The sequence below is a fragment of the Epinephelus lanceolatus genome, chromosome 2 (genome assembly GCF_041903045.1).
Source record: "Epinephelus lanceolatus isolate andai-2023 chromosome 2, ASM4190304v1, whole genome shotgun sequence".
Lineage (NCBI taxonomy): Eukaryota > Metazoa > Chordata > Actinopteri > Perciformes > Serranidae > Epinephelus > Epinephelus lanceolatus.
Window position 1 is genome coordinate 23404586 of NC_135735.1, and position 25901 is coordinate 23430486.

General features: G+C 40.6%; 1 protein-coding gene across 5 annotated transcripts in view; it reads left to right on the plus strand.

The window, feature by feature from the left end:
* tub (TUB bipartite transcription factor) overlaps window positions 1-25901 on the plus strand; it is an 88802-nt gene that overhangs the window by 43516 nt on the left and 19385 nt on the right. For 2 of the 5 annotated variants that reach the window (XM_078175439.1, XM_078175440.1), the window contains exons 2-4: window positions 17820-17871; window positions 20848-21010; window positions 24177-24314. In XM_078175439.1, the coding sequence (XP_078031565.1) occupies window positions 17820-17871; window positions 20848-21010; window positions 24177-24314 (353 nt within the window). Of the gene's footprint in view, window positions 1-7329; window positions 7789-17819; window positions 17872-20847; window positions 21011-24176; window positions 24315-25901 lie in introns of those variants that run through there. The other 3 variants (XM_078175443.1, XM_078175441.1, XM_078175442.1) reach the window with 3 other exon arrangements.

Genomic DNA, 25901 nt, shown 5'->3' on the forward strand with positions numbered 1-25901 from the left:
GTGCCAAGACGACACATCGGTTACAGTTTAAAAATAAATAAAACACAACAGAGAGGAAATACCGTCATGAAACACACAAGGAAAAGCTCAAATAAAGCAGTTGCATTTCTCAGTTACAAGGACTTTTAACACGGCTTTAATTTTTTTTAAGGGGACTACTTTATGAAGACACAGTATGCTGTAAGTTTAACCACAATACAACATACAGTATGTATTCTTTGGACAATGGTAAGATATTTGCCATGATATGATTTTGATCTGATTCAATGCCAGGGCCTGTAATCAATATTCAATTTCAATTCAATTGTATTTATAAAGGCCAATATAACAAATCACAATTTGCCTCAGAGGGCTTCACAGCAGACAACATCCCTGTGTCCTTGGACCCTCACAGCCGATAAGGAAAAACTCCCCTAAAAACCCTGCAACGGAGGAAAAAATGGCAGAAACCTTAGGAACAGGGATCATGCTTCCAGGACGGACAGACGAAGAATAGTGTAAATATTGGATGATATCAGTTAATGTCCTTATTGTCTTTTTCTTGGCGACGTGCCATTGTCTGCCTGGTGCTGGGCCGCTAGGACTGTTTTAAATGTTTAGGAAGGAGGTGAGCTCGGATGAAAGTGGTGATACAGACGTGCCGTGGGATTTTAAAAATAATAGTGCATCTTGAAGGTGATGGTATGTATTGATGACATCGAATTATAGATCATCATTTTTTTGGACCTTCCCGCTCGTGAGCTGTGGCTTCTGTGGCATCTGGGTTTTGTTTGATTTATATGTGATAAATGACATATACAAATATTTTACACGCAGATTCATACAGAGGTAAATGTCGCTTCTCAGTTGGCACATATCCTGCATGCCTGATCAGGCTGCTATATTATTAAGGCTGTGTGCTCTGCAGCTGTGTTTCGGCCAGTCTGACTAAGACATGCAGACACAAGCCAGAGATCCATTTTCACATCAGTGTGTATCATCTGTGCCAGGACCATTATTATAATTACTGATACTGCTGCCCTTCTGTTACCAACAATAAAATGCCTCTGGGAAAACTCTGCACAAATTCTGGACTGGAAAAATCTAATTTGTCGTGAGGATCTTATCGTTTGCTGTTTAATGCTGTAATGGCTATGAGGCCAGATGGGGGGAAAAACGGAAAGAAAGCGCTCTATTTGCTGAGTCTAGTGGGATGGAGAATATACTTTTGTCTTCATGAAATTATATGAAAGTCAGCCTTCCTCCCAATTCCATCTCCCTCATGACCGAACTTCAAAGTCTCCCCTTCAGCATCAAATATTAAGCAGGGTGCTGCGCTTACACCTGTTCCTCAGCAGTGTGGCTTGTTCCATTTACTTCCACTTTCATCACACCGGCTGATACGCAGGGTTCGCACCATTAACCACAGAGGCTCTTTAACAGTCAGATACATGTGTTGATTGTCATCTACATTTATCTCTTCAAAGGACAGATCACCCCAAAATCAAAAATACATATTTTTCCTCTTAACCTGTAGTGCTATTTATCTGTCTAGATTTATCGAAAGACATATCAGTTTATCAAATTTAGCTACTTTCTTTCTATTGAACTATACCCACTGATTGTATCACTGCGCAGGAGGAGGCGTGCATCTACTCATGGACAAAGCACTCATGACAGTGCAAGATGTGAACATTAATGTGTCCGCCTTGGCTGAGTGCTTGGTGATATGCGAGCTAGTAGTAGATGCAAGCTTCCTTCTGTGTGGTGGTACAATTGGTGGGTGTAGCTGTGTAGAAAGACAATAGTTCCTACATAAAAACTGCTCACAATAACGTCTGTGGATTATCTTGAGGTACCAGGCCATAAGTCCTGGAAAGAGACATTTCTGTTGAGTTTTACCAATGTATTTTTTGGCATTTTGAGCACCACAAGCTGAGTGCCATCAAGTTCCATTATATTTGAGAGAAGGCAGACGTCTTGGCAGCTCACACCAAAATAATCTATCCTAATAAATCAACATGGTCTCATCAAGAAGTCATCGAATACCGGCACTTGGGCAGTGACTACAGCGTCAGACACTGATGAAAAAAGCTGTCCTTTCACATAGGCATGATGCACGGACCAGCAGCATCAGGAGAAGACGTGAGTGGACAACAACATAAGTTAAGGGGGCGAAAAGTCTGAGTAGGGTGGGTGGGAGGGGTTGTGGATGGGTCCAACAACCAGGACTTTCACTTGAGCCCGGTCTCACTCCAGAGTCATCGAAGTCCACTTGTGGTGTCCGAAACCAGCGAAAAAAGCCATCCTTTAACATCGACATTGTACGTGGCCTGTTGCCGTTATAGTTTAATGCCACCAGGCGGCATCAGGGGGGAGACACGGCGGAACAAGGACGAAAGTTAAGGCGGCAAAAGTCAGAATGGGGCAGGCAGGAGGGGTGGTGGATGGGCCCAACAAACACCGACTTTCACCCGAGAGAGGGGTGCTGGCGTCCCGTAAGATTCTAAAGCCAAACTCTTATCTTTTTCCTAAACCCAACCATGTGTGTTTGTTGTTGAAGGGAAAAAAAGTCAATAAATAAAATAAGTCAATATATGGTGTTGTGCTGACGTAGTGTGTTTATTTTGAAAGAGACTGTATGTAAATGGTAAATTTCCTGTGAAAACGGAAGTGTATTTTAAAAGAAGACAATGCATGTAACAGAGAACTTGAGACGGCGTCCCAGAACGTCACCAACCAACTCACCCAGGGTACCTTTCACGTTGTATGTTGACTTGGAAACTCCATGACCAAGTGTCGATATGTGACAAGGTAGGAGTGAACATGTGTAGGATGATAGCATCTGACAGCTTAACTTATCTGGGGATAGTAATCGCCAAGAAGTACAATGATCTTTATAAGGCTAATTTCCCCACCCTGTTAAACAAGCTAGCAAGCAATATTCAATTCTGGAAAACACTCCCCATCTCTCTGTTGGGTAGATTGAACGCTATTAAGATGATTTTTCTCCCTCAGCTGCTTTATCTTTTTCAAAACCTGCCTATATACCTTATTAAATCTTTTTCAGTAAACTGGACTCTATTATTCTCCCCTTTGTTTGGAACTATAAGTCTCGCAGAATAAAAAAGGACCATCTTTGCAAACATCAAACCAATGGGGGGTTGGCACTGCCTAATTTTATTTTATATTATTGGGCCACTGGGATACACTCTATTGTACATTGGTTAGATGACAACCCATCACCCCATGATGGACTAGAGATGGAACGGGAGGATTGCCTACCATATTCTATTAGAGCGGTTATACTGTCACCCGTGCCAGTCAATAGAACTTGCTTCAAACATAATCCTATGATTTACGACTCAATTAAGATATGGAAACAACTAAGAAAACATTTCAAGCTCAATACGGTGTCATATCTGCTACCTATAGCAGCAAACCCCTCCTTCGCTCCCTCTGTTCTGGATGGGGCCTTTATTACCTGGAAGCAATTAGGGATTTGTAATGTTGGCAACCTATACATAGAAGGTACTTTTGCTTCTTTCCAGCAACTCCAGGAAAGATATAACTTGCCCAAGAATCAGTTTTTCAGATACCTCCAGATTAGGGACTATGTTAAAACACATTTTCCTAATTTTGAGAGGGCAAATCCAGACAAGCTACAGAGTTTATTTAATCTGTTCCCTAACCCACGCTACATAATCTCGCAATTATATGAGACACTACAAAGTATGTGCCTTCCCAAAATGGACAAGATAAAAGAAGAGTGGGAAAGAGAGATTGGAGCCTTGATACTTCCCAATGTGTGGGAGGAGAGTTTGTGTGCTCTATTGTTGTTTTGTTTTGTTGTTGTTGGTTTTTGCTTGGATGTTGGTTTTCTTTGCTTATAATTTGCTACTTGTCTCACTTGTCATTTTTGTCAGGGATTGTGTTTGTGGAATTATTATTATTATTATTTAATTTTGTTTTATTTTTTATTTTTTTCTGTAAAAAAAAACAAAAAAAACAGAGGAGACGTAACTGTCGATTGTCAATTTCACTGTTTATTGACTGGTTTCCCAATAAACATATTTGAAAGAACGTGTAGGATGAATAGCCGTAGTTGATGAATCTCTATAAAGAATTGTGTTATTTCTTGCCCCCATTCATATGAAGATGATGGGGAGCCAGTGCCTTGCACAAGAACATGAGCAGAGCTGATGCTAGCTGGGGGCTTTAAGCTCCATCCCCAGCTACACAAGATGCCTCCCTAATTACTGCGCAATCCTGCTCCTCAAATACTGATAATTGCAGCTGGGAAGGTTGATGATGCAGGTTGTTTTTCTTCAGCAAATCTTCATATTTTGGTGTCTCATCATAACAATTGCATTATGGAATAAATTATGAAACCCAAAAAGAACATGGGTCTCCTGGGTCGTAGCACAAAATCCAAAAACTGCACCATCTCTCTGTGAGTCCTTCTGAGTTTGATGAGGGAAGACCATGCAGGGTTTTTCTTGTGTAGTGGAATTACGGCTCTAAGTTGCAGAAGAAACAGCAGCAGAGCTGTGTGGGAGGGACATCTGACTACTGCCCACTTCAGTTAAATACAAACTGTTGTCAACATGCTTCTCAGTCATTTGATGCAGCAATATTTCACTCTCAAAATAACAAACGTGCTTATTAATTATGTTGCCAGTACAGAGCACACATAGGTCGCCTACTTACCAATTTAATAGTCACATTTATTTTTTTAAAAAGATCTTCCTCGCTCCTCTGTTTGATTTAAACATCCCTGCTGGTCTGTGACCTGGAGAGAGAAACACTGTGTGAGGGATCGATTTGTTTGGAATTTCATGAAAGCTGATTTATTTTACTATTGTCAACAGTTTCTTTCTGTTGGAGTCAAAATGAAACACCTTTGTGACTTGACATTTTTGAAAGGCCATACCATTGGAGAATGCAATCAATGTTTCATTATGTTTGCTGTAAAGAAGCTGCAGTCGGCTTTGATGCTGTTGGGTACAGACGGAGAATAAAACCAAGTTCTGGCCAGATTTGTTATATGTAGTTTCAGCTGGAACATGCAGTGTGTTGACCACTTCACCTGAAGAATAGATGTGTGATTTATGTTTTCATTTACGAGTTGAAAAAGTCATGTAATTTAACAAATGCTGAATTTTTGTCATACCTACAGTTAAGATCAACCTGAAGGTCAGTCATCTCAAAGAATATGTCCACGGGGCTCAATAGAGAATTTATTAATAAACTGAGTTGCATTGCCTTGGGAAGGAGAGTTGTTTCTGTAGTGTATGGGTCATTGTGCCTCGCCTCTTCAGACAGCCTAGCTTCCATCAAACATCGGTAGGAGAGGGACTTTGTGCAACCCTGACCTCAGCCCAGTGGGAGTCTGTCCCAGTACACACAACAATGGTATTCAAATTTGCTTGATACAAAATTTTACACATGAAAGTGGTGCATAGGGCGTATATTACACCATGCAGATCACTCCCTTTCACATTCATGTTGGCATGACTGTGGTGAGGCAGGGTCACTCATGCATCTGTTGTGGTGTCGCCCCCTCAGTTAGATGTTTTTGGGACAACATGATATTAAGTTTGTCTTCTATCCTGGATGTGACAATACCGCGGTTTCCAACAGTCTGCCTCTTAGGCACTAGGATAGAAATTATGCAGTCGAAGCCTTTACACACTGCATTATTGCCTCGCTTGCTTTTGTGTCAGTTAAACGTGACATTATGATGAATTGGAAATCACACAAATCAAATTGTTTTAGTATAGATAATTGGTTGAAAGACTGTATGGATGTATTATCAATGGAACGAGCAGCTTCAGCTCTTTGTGAATATGAGCATGGAGATGATGGACCCTGGATTTTTATAAGATCTTATCCAGGGAAAATGGTTCATGAATGAATTTTATCGTGTTTATTCTGTACGCCCCCTTCCCCTGACATCATTCTGTCATGCAGTATGTCAGTTTGCTGTCCTCTGTCATATGTGACTTCAAAAGTATGAAAAAGATAACAATGTTAAATAGTATTTACATGTTTTAAATGAGCCGTAGGTGTGTAATCAGAATTTATATTTTAGAAAAAAGCCCAGCACTACATTTATATGATACTAAATTGTTATTTTTGTCATGGACTTCATCGACATTTCAGTTCCTCCCTTGTTTACTTTGGCATCTACCACTGAACTCTATCAGAGATGCTTCTTTGTAGGCATGCGATAAATAATTGAAGTAAGATGCTTGAATGCGTGACTCCAATGTTTGACCAGTCTTTGCTTAAATAACATTCTGCACAATGCCTTATTACATCAGCACATGAGTTCTGACCTTGGGAGAACGAACTTACTGTAAGCGTCATCACAGCACAAACGCCCTGGCAATCATACATGTGTGTGTGTGTGTGTGTGTGTGTGTGTGTGTGTGTGTGTGTGTAGCACTTCAGTGCATTTGTGGGTTTCAGAATGGTTTGGTGCACTGAATGTCCTGAATCCATCTGAATACATAACAGGAACTGGTGCAACACATGGATGATGAAATACAGCAAATAAAAGATCTAGCTTGAGGCTGTTTTGCAGGGAGACAGTGGCTGGGAAGATGCTTTCATCTGTACCCATGAGCAAAGAGATTTTGCTCCCCTGAATAATTTCAGGATTGTTTCAGATTTCTTAAAATCAGCACATGCGTGGATCACACACACCTTAAACCTAGAGATATTTGCCGATGGAGTTGACATGAATCAACTCCTTGTGGAGCAGTTTTGTCACAAGGAAGCCGCTTGGTTTAACTGTCTATAGATGGACTCCTGAATAACCCTGGGAACACAGTGAGTGATGTGTGTTTGTGTGGTGACAGTGAGGGGCGGCAGACGGAGGGCGGAAGCAGATGTGTGTGAGAGAGGTTCAGAGCTGTGGCACTATCACAGGGTACCTTTGTCTGGCTGGAGAGAGTGTTGAATTAAAGGCTGTTAACACTAGTCATATGCTAATGCCTCTTGCTCTGAGAGAATAAATAAATTATGGTCCAGAAAACACATCTGAGTCCCTGCTTTACATGCCTCGTGCAACACAGTTTGTGCAGGGAAGAAGCAGAAAGAGAGTTTGTGTGGTTGCATTATAGAGAAGGGGGGGGGCACTGTACAGGAATAGCTGAGAAGGAACATCAAAGAGGGAAGACAAAGGGGGACTCTCTATAACCTTTTTTTGCTTAAGGCTGCGCACTGGATGGTGCTGTAGGTGATGCTACACGAGAGATAACGAGAGATAGATTGGGTAGAGAGGCACAGCGCGAGATTTGGACAGAGAGGAAGGAAAAGGGAAGGGTAGGGGGGGGGGGGATTTAAAGGGCAAGAAACGGAGGGAGATTTAGATAGAGCCCACTGAGTGAGAGCGAGGGAAGAGAGCCAGCGCAGAGCAGGAGCAGAGGAGGTGGATGGGAGAGGAGAAGAGGAGAGGCATTGACTGGATGCGTTACACATGGGAGAGAAGAAAACGGCTATTTCATGCGCTCGGTGTGCATCACTGAGGAGTGCGGCTGTCCGTCTGGATTGTTAGTCATCTGCTGCCCCACAGCGAAGGGGAAATACGAAGGAGCACAGGCAGGCTTGGGGGAATACAGGGCTGCGTGCAGAGGATGAACAGGCGATGTGGGCTCTCTGGCTGTGATCGCTGTCCTCAGACCCCCGTAGACACTTGCACTGGTGCTGTTGCAGGCCGTTAGCCTCGCAGTTAGGCAGCAGCAGTCAGAGTGATTGATACAGGATGAGCTCCAAGCACTCCTCCGACTGGATCCCCTACAGGTACTGTACCACATGCCTGGGAACACGGGAGAAAGAGGGCACAGTGTTCTTCTTCTTCTTTTTTTTTCATGAAGCTGTGTGTGCATGTGTGTGTATATGAGCGGGTGTTCAGTCATGTGAGTGTCTGACAAGGAGATCAGACTAATAAGGGAGCATTGAATGGCACAATAAAAGCAAACAGTGTGGATGGAGACAGGATTTTTTTTTAATTTTTTGGTGGCATTATGTTCTTGTTTTGCTAATAAATGTGTATGTATTTATGATTGCTCTTTTTTTTCAAAGGAGCACCACAGGAAAAAATATATAAATAATGCAAAAGTGAATCCCAGAATTTCAGCTGCATAACTATTGAGGTCTGAGTGTGGTTCACAGGCACAAGAATATCCCCTTTTCTTAGACTATTAAACTGCTCATGTGTAAAACCTGCTTATAATTTAATTTAAAAAAGCTGTTTTATTGGATTCAAAGGAAGTAGTTCAAATGTAGAAATCACAGAAGTTCCTGCCTTTGTGTGAGAGTGTGTGATTCACGTATATGTGTGCAAATATGATACATATTGCATGCTGCTTGAAACATGATCCTCCCATTTGCAGCAAAGTATTTTCTTGTGAATAAGAAAAGTGAGAGCATGCATGAGCTTTTTAGCATCTTGCTCTGAAACCTACATCTGCTTTCATCATTTCAAGAGCAGTACTGCTGCTGGCTCATTCCCCTGATTGAATACCCATTGCCATGGTTTCCCTGCTTACTTTGATGCCATTGGCTCATGGTTGCTATAAGTTACGGTGGCAGTCCATGGATTTCAGAATGAAATTAAACTTCTAAAGACTGTGGAGATGCCAACATTCAGGTATCACAGAAAATAAGGTTGATACAAAAGCATTTTATAAAGTCATTAAAAAAACATAAAGAGATTATTAATGACTGATGAAGTAGTAGGAAGAACAAATAGTATTTATTGGGTCGTTGCACATTTTTGCCTTCTTACTCCTTCACTTTCTGTTCAAGAAAAAATGTGCTCAAAGCTGGATTTCAATAGGGGATAATATATATACATATAAACAAGACATTAACCACTCCCACTGTCCTAAATGATCTCTTTAAGTGTTTGAGTGTCAGTGAGAGGGTCGTGGCAGACAGATTGGTAGCTCCTTCAATGGGCAGTTTTTCCCTCATCCAGTAAAGCTGCCATGAAAAATGCATGGGCCTGTGTGCAGAGTTGGAGGAGACAGCTGCACTGTGTAGCCCTCTCACCTCATTAGAGATATACTGTGCATGCATTCGCAGAAATTAACGAAATGATGAAAAAAATATAGCTCACAAATACACACACACACACACACACACACACACACACACACACACACAACAGCAGTTCAATATTTTTTCCCTGTGAGGAGCAAATCTCTAGATCTTTCCTCTTTTCTAATGCCATGGGAACCCAGGGAGGACAGCAGAAATTGCAAACTCTTAAAAAAAAGAAAGTGAAATTGGTATATCATCAAAATGCACGTACAGTTATTACATTGCATTATTACACATTACTTTTTCAGAGTATCTTTTCTGAGGTTCATTAATACAATACATATGCTGTTTACAGCCACTATATGTGTTAGTTTTCTTATGCTGTCACATTCTGTCAATATTAGCTTCATTATTTACTGATAAGGTCAGTTGGGTTGTTGCAGTGCTCATCAGATTATTGTTCCCACGATCAAATTTCATGCATTGCATGCAGATGTAAATTAAACCTGCTTTAGTGTGCACACTTGGATTGTCCTCTAGTGTTGCCAGGTGCTGCTGCCATTGAATCAGCCAGTGACGGTCACACATATAAAGCCTGGTGATGCATGTAAAACTATTTTAAAAGTGTGAAGAGGAGTCTCAGTGAACAGCCAAATCCTTCACTTCCCTGAATGTCAGATTCACTTATGGCTGACTGAGTGAATGAAAAATCCACTAATTTGTGTCCAAATTGAAAACTTTCCTTAAATTTCTGTTTAAAAAAGGTTTAACGAGATCAAATTTATAACAGGCAGTGTTTCAATGTTATTTTATAAAGAAGAGATCAAAATCAGTCCTATATCTCACAGCATCAGGATCTTAACATCGCCATCTTAAACTCGACCAGTTAAGGAAAATGATTCTTGGGGTTAGTGGTGTTGTGGAAATTCTCTGCTGCTGGTGAAGAATGAAATAGAGCTTCTGCTGGCCAACAAGGTTTTTATTTTCTTTGCAAAGAAAAGGTCAATCAACACACGAGTGGTCAGAATGAAGAAAGACCCCGAACATGGGAAAGCCTAAAACATTTATACCTGAGGAGCGCCTCTTAAGGTGTGCGTATCCTGCAGGATTTTGTATCTGGGTGGGAGGTTAAGAGGTCTAGACATCTGAAGTAGTTGAAAACACAAAGAATACACAAAAAAAATGAAATTACAATTACAGTGGTTAATGTATAAAATAAAAAAGCATAAAAACTATGTTTGTTACATTACACTGTTTTAGTCAGTTGACAACTGACAATTTTAAGAAGCTGCTCACAATCAAAACATTTTTGACATTTTTGGATAGGATGGCATTAAGATAAATAAGTTATAATACCTTCAATAAAATAATTAGACAACTAAATAGCACCACAACTTTTGGATAAAAATTAAGGTTGTTTAACTTAATCAAGCTTTTCCAGGTCAAAGCAAATCATGTTAGTTTTACTTAACTAATGAAGTTTGTCAGATTATGATAAAAGACTGGCCCAATAATGAGATGATAGTACTTAAAAAGATACATGGAAACTGTTACCTTAATTTGTTTAAGTTGAACCAGGGAATATTTTTTAGAGTGTAGAACCATGACAGTAAGTGATGGCATGGAAATAAAATTTGGCATTGAACAGGGAAACATTTGCACTGAACAAAGTTCCACTGAAAAACAAAACAGACCCATTAAAATTGTTTTAGTTTGTTTTTCGGGTGTGTTTTTCAATGACAATCGTCCAATTTTTTGGTCATGTCACTCGCCAATGACTGCAGGTCCACAAGAGACTTTCTCTCCTTGGTATGCAGATTCTATGTGAATCACACAATCCTTGCCCCCTCCCTAATAACTCCTCCCTTCCACACCAAAACTGCAACAGAAATTTGAAAAGAAAAAGAAAAGAAAATCATAAGATTGTCATTGGAAAATGTCAGAATGCAAAATATATAAAAATAATAAATTTTAATGTACGTGGTTTTTTTTCATGTTCTCCATATTTTCTTTTGTAAATGCCAAACTTAATTTTCATTACTGAAACTTCCTATCCTAGCTCTGTAACATGTTATTGTAAATAACAATAATAATTGAACGTTAAATGCTAGCTATACAAATGTATTATTTTCTGCTTTCATAATGTTGAATAACAGTAATTTACAAATACATTTGAATTTAGATACAGGCATAGAGATAGTCAAACACTATGATGGATTGGATCATTGCCTTCAAACATAAGCAGATAAAAAGCAACCAAATAGTTCAACAGCTTAAAAATATATGGAAAAAGATGCCTTTGCACACTTAGGTCCACAATTATTTAATAATAGATACAAGCATTTTTTCACTAGATGATCGCCTGATCTTATGATGGTCTTGAAACCAAAATTATAGCTCCATCAATAGCATACAGAGCCTTCCTTCTTCATACTTGATATTTTTTGTCCTCCTTGCACCTTTAAATAGATTATAAAGCCTCCTGTAAACCTCACTATCGGTGTGTTGCAGAGCAAGAGTGACCAGAGACTCTCCACAATAACGAGCTGTTTGACCTCCGCAGGCACAGCTCTGTTTGTGTCATTATCTTCCTGTCTGATGCCTATTCACACACTTGATTACTGTGATTGCAGACATGGAGTGCTTTGTTTGTCTGTATGTCTGACAGAGAGTGGGAGGTAAATACATTTTCATTGCATCTGTGTGGGCCTTTGTTGTCAAACTGGAGTCGGCAGTGCAGAGTTACAGGTAGACAGAATATTCACTGATTTACTGATCCTGCATGCTGTAGCTGCGGCAGTGACTACCCACCGTCACCGTCACTGTCACTGTCACGCTGAGGCTTTTGATGGAGGTATGAGGAGTATAAAACTCTCACAAACCACCTGTTCGCTTTATTTATCGTGCAGCGGTAACACTTAAAGGGAAATGAAAACGTATTTGCAGCTAGTGGCATTAATCAAGCTGAGAGATAACAAACTGACAAATGAAGAATGGAAAATTGCAATTAAAATACTAAGTTTGAAATGTATTCTGCTTTTAATTATGTTGCAACTATCAGCCCTGCAATGAGCACTGTGTAACCAACCAAATTCATTATGCAAATACATGCACCTATATGGCCATTTATCATTTGGATGTCACATTATTTATACATCTTCAGGCAGTAGGCTATGCATGAAAGGTTTTTTAAATGTTGAGAGTAAAAAATAAATGGCTTTTAAACATAGGCACATTACTCAGAAGGTAATCGAATGAAAAGTAAGAGACTTGTGCATTCATTAAGAACCTGCAAAAAGTCACGAGCTGCATATGTAACACAATGTCATATGCAAGGGTTAGGAAACACTTTGTCACAATCCGCATTTGCATTTAAATAAAACATAACGTCTGTAAAGCAATTTCAGTCATAGTTAAGACTGCTGGAAAACAACATCATTTTCTCACACACCACACATCAGCAGACAACTTCTCCCTTCATCTTCTGTCATTTTATTTCCTGCGGTTGATCGTTCTCCCTACGTCTTCTGGAGAAAACCTCTCATTGACCTCTAATTAGGATCTGTTGAGGTTTCTCAGGGGGTCTCCAAAATGCCTGGCCAAATGAGCTGAAGGTACAATCAGTGAGGCAGCACAGTGGGGGCGGCACAGTAAAATTCTGGTTTGATCTTCCACAGCAGCAGGGATCTGTGACGTCCACAAACCCCTGATGAATGTTGTAGTTGAAGTTTGTGCAGTTTCTAATGATTTGATTCAAATTTACTAAAAACTTAGCACAACAGCACAAATGCAAGAAAAGCTCTAATGTGGAAACCGAGCGCTGTTGTCGGCATGGAGATGATGTTTAACAATATTACAGAGAAAGACTGGCATCTGTCATATTATAACTTTGTTTGTGGAAGACATGTTGTCACGAATTCATTCATAATTGGATTTGTTGTTGTTTTGCTTAGCCCAAGCTGTAGTTGTTTACACGAGATGAGTTTCACTTATTCTTCCAAGCAGAGACAGACGGGTGAACAAACTCCCACACGCACACACACACAGCAGGTATACTCAGGGTCACTCTGAATTAAAAGCTGTTTAATCAGGGGGCACTGGAAGAGGAAGGTTTAAAGTTAAGAGCAATGCTAATTTTTTAATTACATCATCAGACTGGCGGGTCGTCTTAAAGGCAACATAGGCAGCTGCCTAGGGCGCCAGCCAGAGGGGGGGCGCTAGGGGAATCTTGCCTAGGGTGCTGAGTGTGCGAGGTCTGGCACTGACTCAACATTATACATTATATTTTAAAGTCCTGAAAAACCCCAGAAGAAAATACATTGTTTTTTTTAAATTAACAGTTTGATGAAAAATAATATAGCTGCTCAATAAAGTAAGTTAGTAGGAAATAACCTCATTATTCTGTTGTCGGTTCTGTTTTCCTTCATTTTGTCTCAAGCATAGAACTAAAATTTCCTCTCCCTAAATATCAAGTGATGCTTTTTAGCAAGATGGCAGGCATTTCACATGCTCTGAAAACAACTGGTCTTGTAATCGATTAGTACATTGAAAGAAAATCAATCAGTGTTGATTCTGATATTTGATTAATCCTTTAAAGCCACAGTTCTGTCACTATATCCACACAGCAGTACGTGAGACAGATAATCTGCGGAGAAAGAAAAGCCTCTGCCTCCTCAAAGTGCTTCTAATGACGTTTGTCAAAATCTATCACTGCTGAATGAAAACAACCAATCAGAGCCGAGCAGTCTGTAACACAGCCGTCAGTCATGTCAGTCACAGCTCATGAACTGCAGTCAAACTGTCAAACTAGGCAGAGCTGATCAAATATAAATCAAGATTCTGTTACTGCATTGCCTATTTCTCACCTCATATGTTTTCAGAAACATATTTTAGTGTACTGTTTAGCTGTAAACCGAGAAAGTTGGTTCGGCTGGCGGGTGGTGCTTCGTTTTTTCCTGACTATTTTTAACATGGCAGGTGGTCAATATCTTTCTCTAACGCTGTTGTCAATCATGATCTCGTTATTGCTGTCAGTCACTGCTCCTGAACCGTGGTCAAACTGTCAAACTAGGCAGCGCTGATCAAATACAAATCAAGACTCTGTAACTGCATTGCCTATTTCTCACCTCTGATGTTTCCAGAAACAAATTTTAGTGCACTGCTTAGCTGTGATATGAGAAAGTTTGTGACCCAGCTGCCATGTTGAAAACAGTCTGGCCACAACAAAGCACCATTTGCACCATTCGTTTTACAGCTAAACAGTACACTAAAATATGTTTCTGAAAACATTAGAGGTGAAAAATCGGCAATGGAGTGACAGAATCTTGATTTGTATTTGAGCAGTGCTGCCTAGTTTCACAATTTGACCACAAGTCAGGAGCTGTGACTGACATGATTGACAACAGCATTTGAGACTCTTGTGCTCTGATTGGTTGTTTTCTTTCATGTGTGGTGATTTCTTGCAAAGGCCTTCAGAAGCACTTTGAGGAGGCAGAGGAACACAATTTATTATGACAGATTATACTGTGTGGATGTAGTTACAGTTTCAGCAAATATAACAAAAAGTAACCTACTATAGCTTTAAATATTCATTCATTCATTCATTCATTCATTTTTTGTAACCGCTTATCCTGTTAGGTGTCATAGGGGGCTGGAGCCTATCCCAGCTGACAATGGGCAAGAGGTGGGGTACACCCTGGGCAGGTCGCCACTCGCCAGACTATAGCAGGGCTGACACATATAGACAGACAACCATTCACACTCACATTCTAACCTTGCTTTAAATATGCAAAATTTTAAAAGATATTGCTCTCACCTGTTCCATCATCATCATCATCATCATCATCATCCTTACATTGTGCACAATGTATTGTGATCACATTTTCTCTAGGTAGTTATTAAACTGTAACTTGGGTTTTTATTCTACCTCTGTGCAAGTAGTGACTATAATGTTTGTCCCGCTATGTTAATGCTTGCTCGTTCACAGATTATCATACGAAGAAGGCAGCTCTGAAAACACCTGTGCATTTATCCATATGTTCTTCACTTAAAGCATTCTGCGGTGGAGAGAGAAACAGTGGCCAACTTGCTGAAATCATTTAGACATTCATTTTACCAACACTGACCTTTAAGGCATTTGCTTAGGCCGGTGGCATTATGTCAGGGCGCAGTGCACCACCAAATCAAATTATGCTCAAGTCAATACTGGTATTCTTGTAGAGGAAGATATTTCCCAGCTGTTTTCGAACAATCTGCTCAGGAAGGCAGAGAATCATTTCCAGAGGCTGAGATCAGGTGTGTGCTTGGTATTGTGCCGTCTGTGCCATTGGGATGTGATGATGCTCTTGCGATGAATCCGCCGTGATTTCCTTTTGTCCTTGCTTTCTCTGTGCATTGCATCAGACATTAAATGTGCTGCAGAGGACACAAGAATGCTTTTGAGAGATATCAAAGATGCAGACGTACACACGGATAGTAGCATCTGTCACATTTGTCACATTCCCCTGCAACACCAACAGGATAACCTGCTGAAAGACACTCACACTAGTAGGACTGAGGGGGTGATTACTGTAGCTAACAATGTCCGTTTAAGCAGTTTGTGGTGATACTGCACAGGCAAAATCTCTTTCATCTATCAAATCCTTTGTCTTGAAAGGTAAAGTGTGTAGGTGGAGAATATCTGCTGTTCAGCTAGCCCAAAATCATAAATGTGCCTCAAAGGGCTTTTACAGTGTGTACAGCATACGACACCTGCCATCATTACACCCTCTGTCTCGCCTTTATCGTGGCAGACGCTTCTGTCTGTATGTTCTCTGGTGCAGACTCCTCCATGTGAGCTATGCATCAAAAGAAAAACAGTGAAAAATGTTGTTTGCTGCAGTTAAAATTTAATCTCTGTTGACGTAGCTGAGCAGATCTGCACACGCACCTCCACTCACACTCACTTCTTTTTACGCCTTCTTGTCACTTTTGCAAAATCTCAGCTGCAACAGTTTTTTAAAGCTGTGCAAATGCAAATGAACTTATAAGGCATGTAATGGCCTATTTAACATTTCATAATCCGTCTGCTGCGAGGAAAACCATCCTGAAATCAAATTACGGGTCTCAAGGAAATAAAGCAGTGTCTCAGTGAAAGGAGGAGCTTTTTAGTAAATCGGACATGTTTGAGGAAGGAGCTCTGTGGCTCTTCTCTGGTAAAACTCAGGATGTCTTATCAAGTCAGCGACGGAAACCAAGGACATCTCAAACTGTTCCTCTTCTCTCTCTAATGATCCGGGACAGCTTCATAATATGTTTTTTCCTCTGGACTCCATGACATCGCTTACAGCATCATGCTCAAGTGATGCCTCTGATTATGTTGCTGTTGTACTCGAAGAGAAAAAGTGACAGCTTTATAAGAGCCCTGCCACTTGATTTTGAGGGGGAGTTCTTTTTAAAGGGCTGTAGTTATCAAAGTACACATACTCTTATTAAACTGCTTCAGTGGCAATTTTATGAACCACCCAGAAGATATAAACACCTTTATCCAAGACGCCACAACACTGTTAGCTGCCGTGTCCTCATTTGCACTTATTGTACAACTGACTGGTACGTTTTGTGTATTGGACTTTGTATCTTAGGCCCCTTTTTCACTGTCAGATTTTCCGTGAATGTTGGGCCGTTTTGCCGGCAAGCTGCGAGCGTTTAGACACACAGAGCCGGATTGGCGAGTTAATCCGAGGTGCCCAATTTTCCGCCTTGTAGGGTAGTCATATTGGCGGAACCCTTTAAACAGACCGAGGCAGCCTTGCACAACGGGAGGGGCTGTTGATGACTTGTGGGAGGAGCGGTTGATGACGCTGAACCCAGGGTGGGGGAGCCCTTCTGTGCGGAGTTTGCGTGTTCTTCCCTTGTCATTGTGGGTTTTCTCAGGGTACTCCAGCTTCCTCCCACAGTCCAAAGACATGCAGGTTAATTGGTGACTCTAAATTGCCTGTAAGTGTGAATGTGAGTGTGAGTGGTTGTCTGTCTCTATGTGTCCAGGGTGTACCCTGCCTCTCGCCCAGTCAGCTGGGATAGGCTTAATTTATTCATAGAAAAGTGCTTTGATCAGAACTTAAGCATGTGGGCAAAAGTATGTCAGTGAAATGAAGGGTACAACAGGGACTGGCTTTTAAATTAAATAAGTCCATAAGCAACTGTTTGTGTCAGAAAAATATACACCAGATAAGCACATGCAGTAAGATAAGGCTTTTCAGTTAAACACCCCAAAAAATAAGACCAGCAAATCTTCTCTAATACTTTTAATCCTTTTATAGTCCCACATTGTTGCAGTCTTAAAGATAAGAATGCACAAAGCTATCATAACACCTTTTATATAATTATTATATACTCACAAATACTCCTTTTGTTTTTCAGGGAATAATAAGCCAATGCATTTGGGGTGTGCGGAGATAATAACAGCCATGAGGTTAATTTAGGTCTCAATGTGAGAACAAAATGTCTCGCAGCAGAAACAAACACACTGTTTCCTGCTTCATTACCACGTATTGTTTATTAAAGGCAGTGAAGCTAAAACACAGTCAGATACTGCAAGTGTTCAACCTTCTGCTGCAGTTTCAGAGTAGAGAGTCAATTAACTGAAGCATTTTGGAAAATGTCTTTATTACATTATAAACATCATAAACAGCCGAAGAGCACTTTGCATCATCTTATCACTGTCGTCTCCCCCCCCACCCCCCCCCCCCCACCCCCCCACCCCCCCCCCTTCCCTCCCCTCCCTCCTCTCTCTGCTCTTTTCTTTGCAGCACTTTAGATGATGAGGGCACCAACCTCCGACAGCAGAAACTGGACAGACAGGTAAGTCTTTACTGCTCCTCCTGCAGTTCTGATAATAGAGTAACACAGCGGCAAAATCAATTATAACAGGGCAGTTTTATCATGACACAAACTTCCGCTGCTCCATCATGAGGCCACAAATGGCCAGCCAGGACTTGTTATCTCTCTGAGCGGAGTTTTAATGAGCGAGTGTGTCAAGAGCCAATTAATGTTTGGATTAACGATTTATTGAGGCAGGGAAATATATTAGTTCATGATTTTACTCTTCATTCAGCTGGTTTCTGCAGTTTTTTGAGATTCAGACAAGGTTTAAAGTGACAAAATATCATTGTCATTGTTTGTAAGTAACCAATTAGTCAAAGGGAGAGAAGCTTGCTTGTAGCTGCATTTTAAACCTGTGTCTTACCCACAAGTCAAAGCTTTAAAGGGATACTTTGCAGATTTTAGGGCTGCCCCCTAATCATCGACCAAATTTTAGTCGACCAGAAACGTCATTAGTCGACAAGATTTCATTAGTTGCTTAGTCACAGGAAAAAAAAAACAAAACGTGAAACTCTTATTAGGAGGACTGACACAGGAAGTGGCCACACTCAGCAGTCAGACAGGACTGATACCTGCGGTTATTCCACAGGCTAGTTAATAACATGTCGGGCAGGAAATCCAAAGTGTGGGATCATTTTGAGAAGGTGAAGGATGAACCCAAGGTGATATGTAAACTCATCTTCATTGGTCGACTACAAACATGACGTATCATCTGAAACATGGAAGTAGCTACGTGCCCATTAGCCACTTAGCACAATCATTACTGCTTTGCCGACAGCGTCATTAACAGGCGGCTCGCTCAGTGTGTGACGTGCACTTGTAGATGAAATATAGGCCTATATTAATGAAGGTTCATTTGTACGGTTTTGTATTTCTCTGTAATGTAGCACAGTGTTAACAATGGTACTGATACTATTCTTTCTCACACCTTCAACTCAAACCATTGTGTTGCCCCACCCAAAATGTATCATTTAATGATTGAATTCATATTGTAAACATGCGGGTGACTAGTTGACTAATGGCCCTAAATGACAACTATTGGTTGACTAGGACAATTCGTAGTTGGGGACAACCTTACTGGGTAGTATGTGTAAATCAACTATGGTGAACTTCCCTCCATTTTGTTCAGTGTCCAGATCTCCCTGCTTATCTCTCTGCTTAAACATGTCAATCTGCGGGTGCTCGAACTACAGATTGTACTTCTGCATTTTCATATATCTGTAACCATGGATACAAAGATTATAGAAGTGGATGGAGAAAAAACCCCACCCCTTTCTCTCTGTCTCTCAAATGTAGATCAAACGGTAAAACTAGGCAGTGCTGATCAAACAACCACCAAGACTCTGTTACTGTATTGCCTATTTCTCGCCTAAAATGTCTTTAGAAGCATATTTCAGTTCACTGTTTGGCCGTATTGTTTTTTACCAGCTGGCGGCCGTATTGAACAATGTCGCTCACTAGTGCACAGTGCATTTTGGTAGTTTCTTCTACTGCATAGACAGCCCAGTTTTATGACAAGACAAGCATCTCTCCAGTTGCACAATACTTCTTTAACCATCAAACCCATGCCTTGTGTAAATGTACCTATTGTTATCACTGTCTTGGCATAAAACTGAGCTTTGCGGGGGATACTGTGGCTCCAAAGCTCTGCTTCCTGAAATCTCCACTAATAGAAACCTTCAATATTTGATGAGCTCTGGTTTGAGGACGTGCATATAGCTGACAGTCGGTCCAGATGAATAGCTATATCCAGCCCCCGGTCAAAGTGGTTTGGACAGCTCATCCTTAAACATCTTCAGTTGCTTGTGCTGGCTCAAAAGATTTGTCCAAGACTGTGTTATTACCAAAAGTCTGTATGAGGGTAGCTCACAAGGAATATGATGCCTCATAAGTTATTATCATAAACAAATTTGGTTTAAAACAGTATTGTGTTACGTTTCAGGACTGTTTTTACTGCAAGAGTACAGAGGTTATATTATATCATGGCTTTTTGCAGTCATTGGTGCTTACTTCAGTGACCTCTGTGCTAATGTATTTTCATTTTCACTTAAATTATTCCTATAATCATATATTATAGGAGGGGTGTAACTTCTTTCATTTGCTTAAGCTGTATATATAATGCACACCAATAGACTGACAATTTCTATGATGGTAGATGTGGTTAACCATCTAAAGCAGTGGTTCTCACATGGTGTGCCGTGATGCCAATCCAGGTGTGTCGTGGGATTTTGTGATAACAATACCTTATTATTGCAATATTCAACTGGGCCTTTACATAAAGTTATGAATGTTTCAGTATTTTGTGCACTCCCAAAGAGGCAAACTCTAGCTAAAAAATGTAATTTAATTAAATTCAATTTAGAAAAACCTTCATGGGGAACCCAGTTGTCACCGTTCGTGCATGGGAATTATAAGTGTGTGACACATCAAAGGCCCTGATTGGCAGCCAGCGTGAAGGATGATAATAATTAAAAGGAGAACGCCGTGAGTGGGACAATGGATTACTTTATTGTATGGAGCAAATTACAACAAAGCACCAGCGACGACGACCTGCCACTGAAAGAAAAGAGAACAAAAACTGTCAGTAGACGGTATCATGAAAGCTACCTGTCTTCTTTTTTCTTGTTTTTATTGTCTGTGTTGAGATAAGAGTGACACCACACAATATAGAAGCTATTGTGCACAGATATAAATACAGGTGTGCCTTGAGATTTTGGCTTGCACTTTGGTGTGCCTTGGGCCCAAAAAGTTAAAAAAAAACCCACTGATCTAAAGCAAGCAAGTGTGCAGGCGTTACTTTTTCTTCATTTACGCTGTTTTCTAATAGCCTTGCACCTGTGTGATGTGCGTATAATTACTTTCCTTTAATTTCCTGAAACTGTGCCCTCATTATTTTTCTTTTTATTTGGGCATGTTTGTGTGCATGTGCGCACGTACGTGAAACCTTCACAACAGCGGGTGCTCATTGAACAGAAGCAGAAGAAGAAGAGGCAGGAGCCTCTGATGGTCCAGTCTAACGTGGACGGGAGATCTCGCACTCGTCGGACCAAACAGAGTGAGGAACAGGCTCCGCTGGTGGAATCCTACCTCAGCAGCAACAGCAGCACCATCTACCATGGTGAGTACAGACTGGCACTCTTCTGGGACTCTGTAGATTCAGGAAGCTCAAACAGATGGTTTATGAAACACTATGGATTGAGCAAATAGAGATCCTAGACTGCTTGTTTGATCAATCTGTAGTATTTGCAGGAAGTATTTATTCTTGGGCTGAAACAGATTTTCTTTTTATGCAGATTTTCTTTATGTTTTTATGTCTTTCCCAATTAGAACTGTAAACTACAAGTAGCATATCTGCCAAACATATAACTATAAAAATAAGTGAATAATATATATATTTTTTTGATATTACTATTTTAACTTAGCGCCTGTGTAGAAACGATGCAGTATTCTGTACCATCAGTTGCAGGCGCTCACTGTGCTGCAAATCTCTCCACTCGAGAGCAGAGATGGTGTTAAGACTGGGATTGATGAGTCCTCTTATCTACACACAGAGACCAGAGCAGCCATCTAATCCCCAGTTCTGAGGGCCAGTTTCTGGGCTCAAGGCCTCGAACTGTCACTTTCCCTGCTGAGAGAGGAGAAAATGTTACTCTGCACTATGCTGATATACTGATCGAAAGCAGGGGAATAATAACCTTATCATTTCCCCCCAAACAAGGGAAATAAATCTGACTTCCATTTACAGTTTAGCTGTATATTGCTCTATTCACAAGCAGGCAGTGGATGTCTTTATGTAGAGTGAGTCTGAACTGTACAGCTGCATAAATGTTTACATTTGCATTAAATAGCAGCCAAATATTACTGTCATGTAAGCAAATATGGATGCATTATGCTCAATTAAAATCTTTCTCTTTATAAAAATACATTTTAAAAACTACATCTGTGACATATTACTATATCTGTACAGAAGATTTGATTGATTTTTATAGAGAAAGATTTTTTCCAGCAGTTTGTATTTCAGTTTACAGCTACAAAATACTTTTTTTTCTAAGAGGAGCAGTGTTAAAGATGAAGGGGCATTCAATGGCATCAAGCAGTGACAACTGCAGTTTGCAACCAGCTGGAATTTCTCTAAGTTTGAATTCCTTTGGTGTCTCTTCCTCTCCAGAACAAATGGACCATTTGATTTAACCCGGCAAAAAAAACAGAATAAAGCAGTTTAATGTTTAAAAAAAATCAATGTTTTTTCGACCCTCTCTGTGAACTATGCAGGCCAATGCGAAAGTTATAAATGGCTCTAAATAGAGCCAGTGTTTGGTAGGCAACATGGCAATCTCCACAGACGAGGACCTGCTCCCTGTGTAGATACAAAAGGCTCAAACGTACTCATCAAAATATATTCGATTTCTACCAATATATCCCCCTAAATCCTCCACACTGGACCTTTAAGTTAGAGTAACTAGAAATCAGTGCAGCTTTTGCATTTCTTTCTCAAGAATATTTTTAATGAATTCTGAAGATTTTACAAGATAAACACAGACAGTTGTAAAGCGCATTCAGTCTTCAATCTTCAATCTAACATTCAATCTTGTCTCAATCATCCCTCGCCCCAGTTAGCCCCATCAATAAGCTGGAATTCCATAAGGGTGCTTTGTCCCTGGAGTAACACAGGAAGTTGCTTGAGGTCTGGGTTTATATTTAGAAAAGAAAAAGGGAAAATAAGTAAAATATATTAATAAGAGAAGAGGGGTTTAGAAATTGATAAGCTCATACAGATTGTATGAATGACACAGATTCAGAGAAAGATGAAACAAGAGTGAGAAAATAACTTTGACCGAAGGTTCTGTAAGTATTTCAGGGTGCTTTCAGACCTTGAGTTTGCTTGCTTTGGTCTGAAACAGGGACTTATTTTGTAACAAAGTTGCATAATTCCAAGATAAATGTGACACTTTCTAATGTCACAATGGAGGGCCAACTACGCAGGTTGATTTTAGCGCTGGTCATCGTGGACTATATTGCTGTCATTGTTCATTTTAGTCAAACCATACAGTTTGAAAACGAGGCGCGGCTCCAACTAGAAAACAATGTTTTGATGCATTGGATGTGCTGAATGTGCATATTAAGGCAGTACAGGAGGAGGTGCACATTAATAATCCTCCAGGACTGTAACATGCTCATGTTTTACCCAAACATTGTGTAATGTGACTGCAGATCGAGGTCGGAACACGTTCTCACCACAAAGAACCGCATCAGAGTTCGCTTGTAACTGAACCGAGACCACCTCTTCAAGAAAGTCTTGGTCCGGTTGTTTTGGTGCGCACCCAAGTGCGATTGCTGCGTTCACACCTGCCCAAACGATCCGCACTTAGGGGGCAAATGAACTTGAGTTCAACTGAACCAAACAGGGCAGGTGTGAAAGCACCCTCAGTAAAGGTCCCCACACTTTTTGGAATTTTTGTTTTAAATTGCAGCCTGAGTTGCAGATCTTTTCAAGGTTTGGACAGGACACAGTGTCCCTCAGCCCCTGAGCGTGGGTGGGCGGGGCAGCGTCTTTCCCTCTTAGCAATACTGAACGTCTGGCCAAAAGAGAGACGAAGGACAGTGTGCGCTGTTTGATTGGAGTCATGTGCACGCTGTCCTCTCCTGTGGTGCCTTAAAGGGCAACCAGAGGGTTAGATCTGTGTCAAAATTGAGCATCAGGGATACAGTTTGGAAAACGTCCCTCTGGTATTTTTCAAGGCTAGGACACATCCAGAACACGTGGATGAGGGAGGCTTCACCTCTTTTACATTTGTCACAGCAGGGATTCACAACTGGGTGCATAGAGATAGTTTGACTTTGGACATAAGTGCCTGCGCACAACCTTAAACTGTAACAGACAATGACAGGCACAGAGGGATGTTGAATTAACCAGCCTGAAGATTGAATTCTGTACGTCGTCCCACAGTGAAAGATTTAAGTAGTGCTCCCAAGCAGCTTTAATTTTGTAAAGAGGGGCATGTCTTACACCTGTCAGCTTTTTTGTAGGTAGCAGATATAACCACAGCATTATTTAAACTTTGTGACAATGTCAGGTTAAACATTTATGTACTTATTTGCATTTGCATTCACAGTTATATAGTATGACCTTTTTTTATTATCTGCTAAACATAATATTTCTAATTTCTTTTTTGTCAGTGAAACTTTAAACTGCTCTCAGCCCTCTTTTCCACATCTCTCCTTCTCTGTCCATCTGCTCTAATCACCCTGCATCTGCTGCTGGTCGTCTCCATCCCTATGTTTAGTGCAAGAAGCTGAACAGGAGGAGGTGAAGGTGATAGCGGACATACAGCCGCCCCGCTCAGCCAAAAAGGGCAAAGCATCGGCCAGCTCCACTCCACAGACGGGCAGCGACAAGAAGGAGAGGAAGGGGAAGCACAAAGGTCAGCCTACCAGCCAGCCTATTAAGGGTAGACAGAGTGAAAGATATATAGAAATGAGATGAATGAACAGGCAGGCAAAATTAGAATATTTTTTCCAAACATATTGTTCCTGGTCTTTACTGATTCCTGTTTAAACACAAAAAGGGTCAGATTTTAAGTCACTGGAGACAGTATGAAAGAGCAGCTTATCCAGCAGCTGCAACTGTCTATTCAAACCCTCTTTGCAATCCTCACATAATGGTGCGCCTGCTGATTTTTTTTTTTTGCCACATCTGGCAACACAAACAGCCAGTGAAGCTGCCCCCTTGGCCACCACTGCGGTGCCATGGCTGTCAGAGCTCAACTGCGCGTGATGATGTATGACCGTCTGAGTGCCGTCAGCCCGCTAACACGACACAAGTGGAGACATAAATTAGTCATTAGACAGAGGAGGAAAAACTGAGTGATGAAATGGTGAATCCAGCTTCATCTACAATGCTGCGATTGTTCCTCTTTGCTTCTGTGCTTTTCAGCTTTCACAGTATATTATTGCAGACCGACACTGCAGTGTAATAGGTCATATATGCCATGTAAACTGAGAGAATCACTACAGAACAATAAGGAACTGATACACAAAGTAATCAGCCATAATTCATTTCTGTGTCCCAGAAAACCCCCCAGAAAAAAAGTGAATACGATCCCACTGGGGTAAAAGATTAATCAGGCCAGTAGCATCACAAACACCGCTGATGAACCTGTCTCACTCCCGCTCTGTCTCACTCTTTGATTTTCTCAAGCACGAGCGCACAGGTTCAGGAGAGCTACTTTACCAAGCTACTATGCAATCAGCTTCATCAGGGCTGCAGAACAGATGAGTATAGGAGTAGGAGTAATCAAGCTGCTCTATAAATATATCTGCATCTAAAATTAAATATGCAACACAACACCGGTGAAATACATTTGGATTAAAACAAAACCCAAATCTAAAAAAACTATATTAAAAACAGACTTGCCTCCTACATGCACATCCGTCCTTAGAAAGCCTTCCAGCAATTTTAATCAAGGAGTAAAATACACAAGTTGTTGATACATTTACAGATTTTTTAATGACTAATCTGTCAGAAATATGTTAAAAAAATTAACCTCTCCATGCACCATAGGCTAAATTTGTATTTTTTAATGAATTACATAGATTTTCAATAATGAAAACACACCAGCAGGATTGAAATATTCTATTTAATGAGACACTGGATTTCTACATGCATATATTTGAGTGAAAGAGGTAAAAAAGGACAAGGGACCACATGAGAAACCAACTGATTAGACTGGCTAACAATTGTGTTATACTCAACAAAAATATTTTCCCATTATTTTTATTCTGTTTTTTTCTTCTGCTGTACAAGTTGAAATAAGGACAAGTAGAGAGGAGCGCGTCCGTTGTTTTGAAGCTGCAGTGAACTGTGCTTGAACGCCTGAGGCAGCGTGGACATTGAGTTCCTCCCTCTTACACATTAGACGCTAATTAAATCGAAAAGCCAAAAAGTGAAGCCAGTCAGCAAAACAATTACTTAAAACACAAGAACCCAGCACAAAACACCCACACCTTCA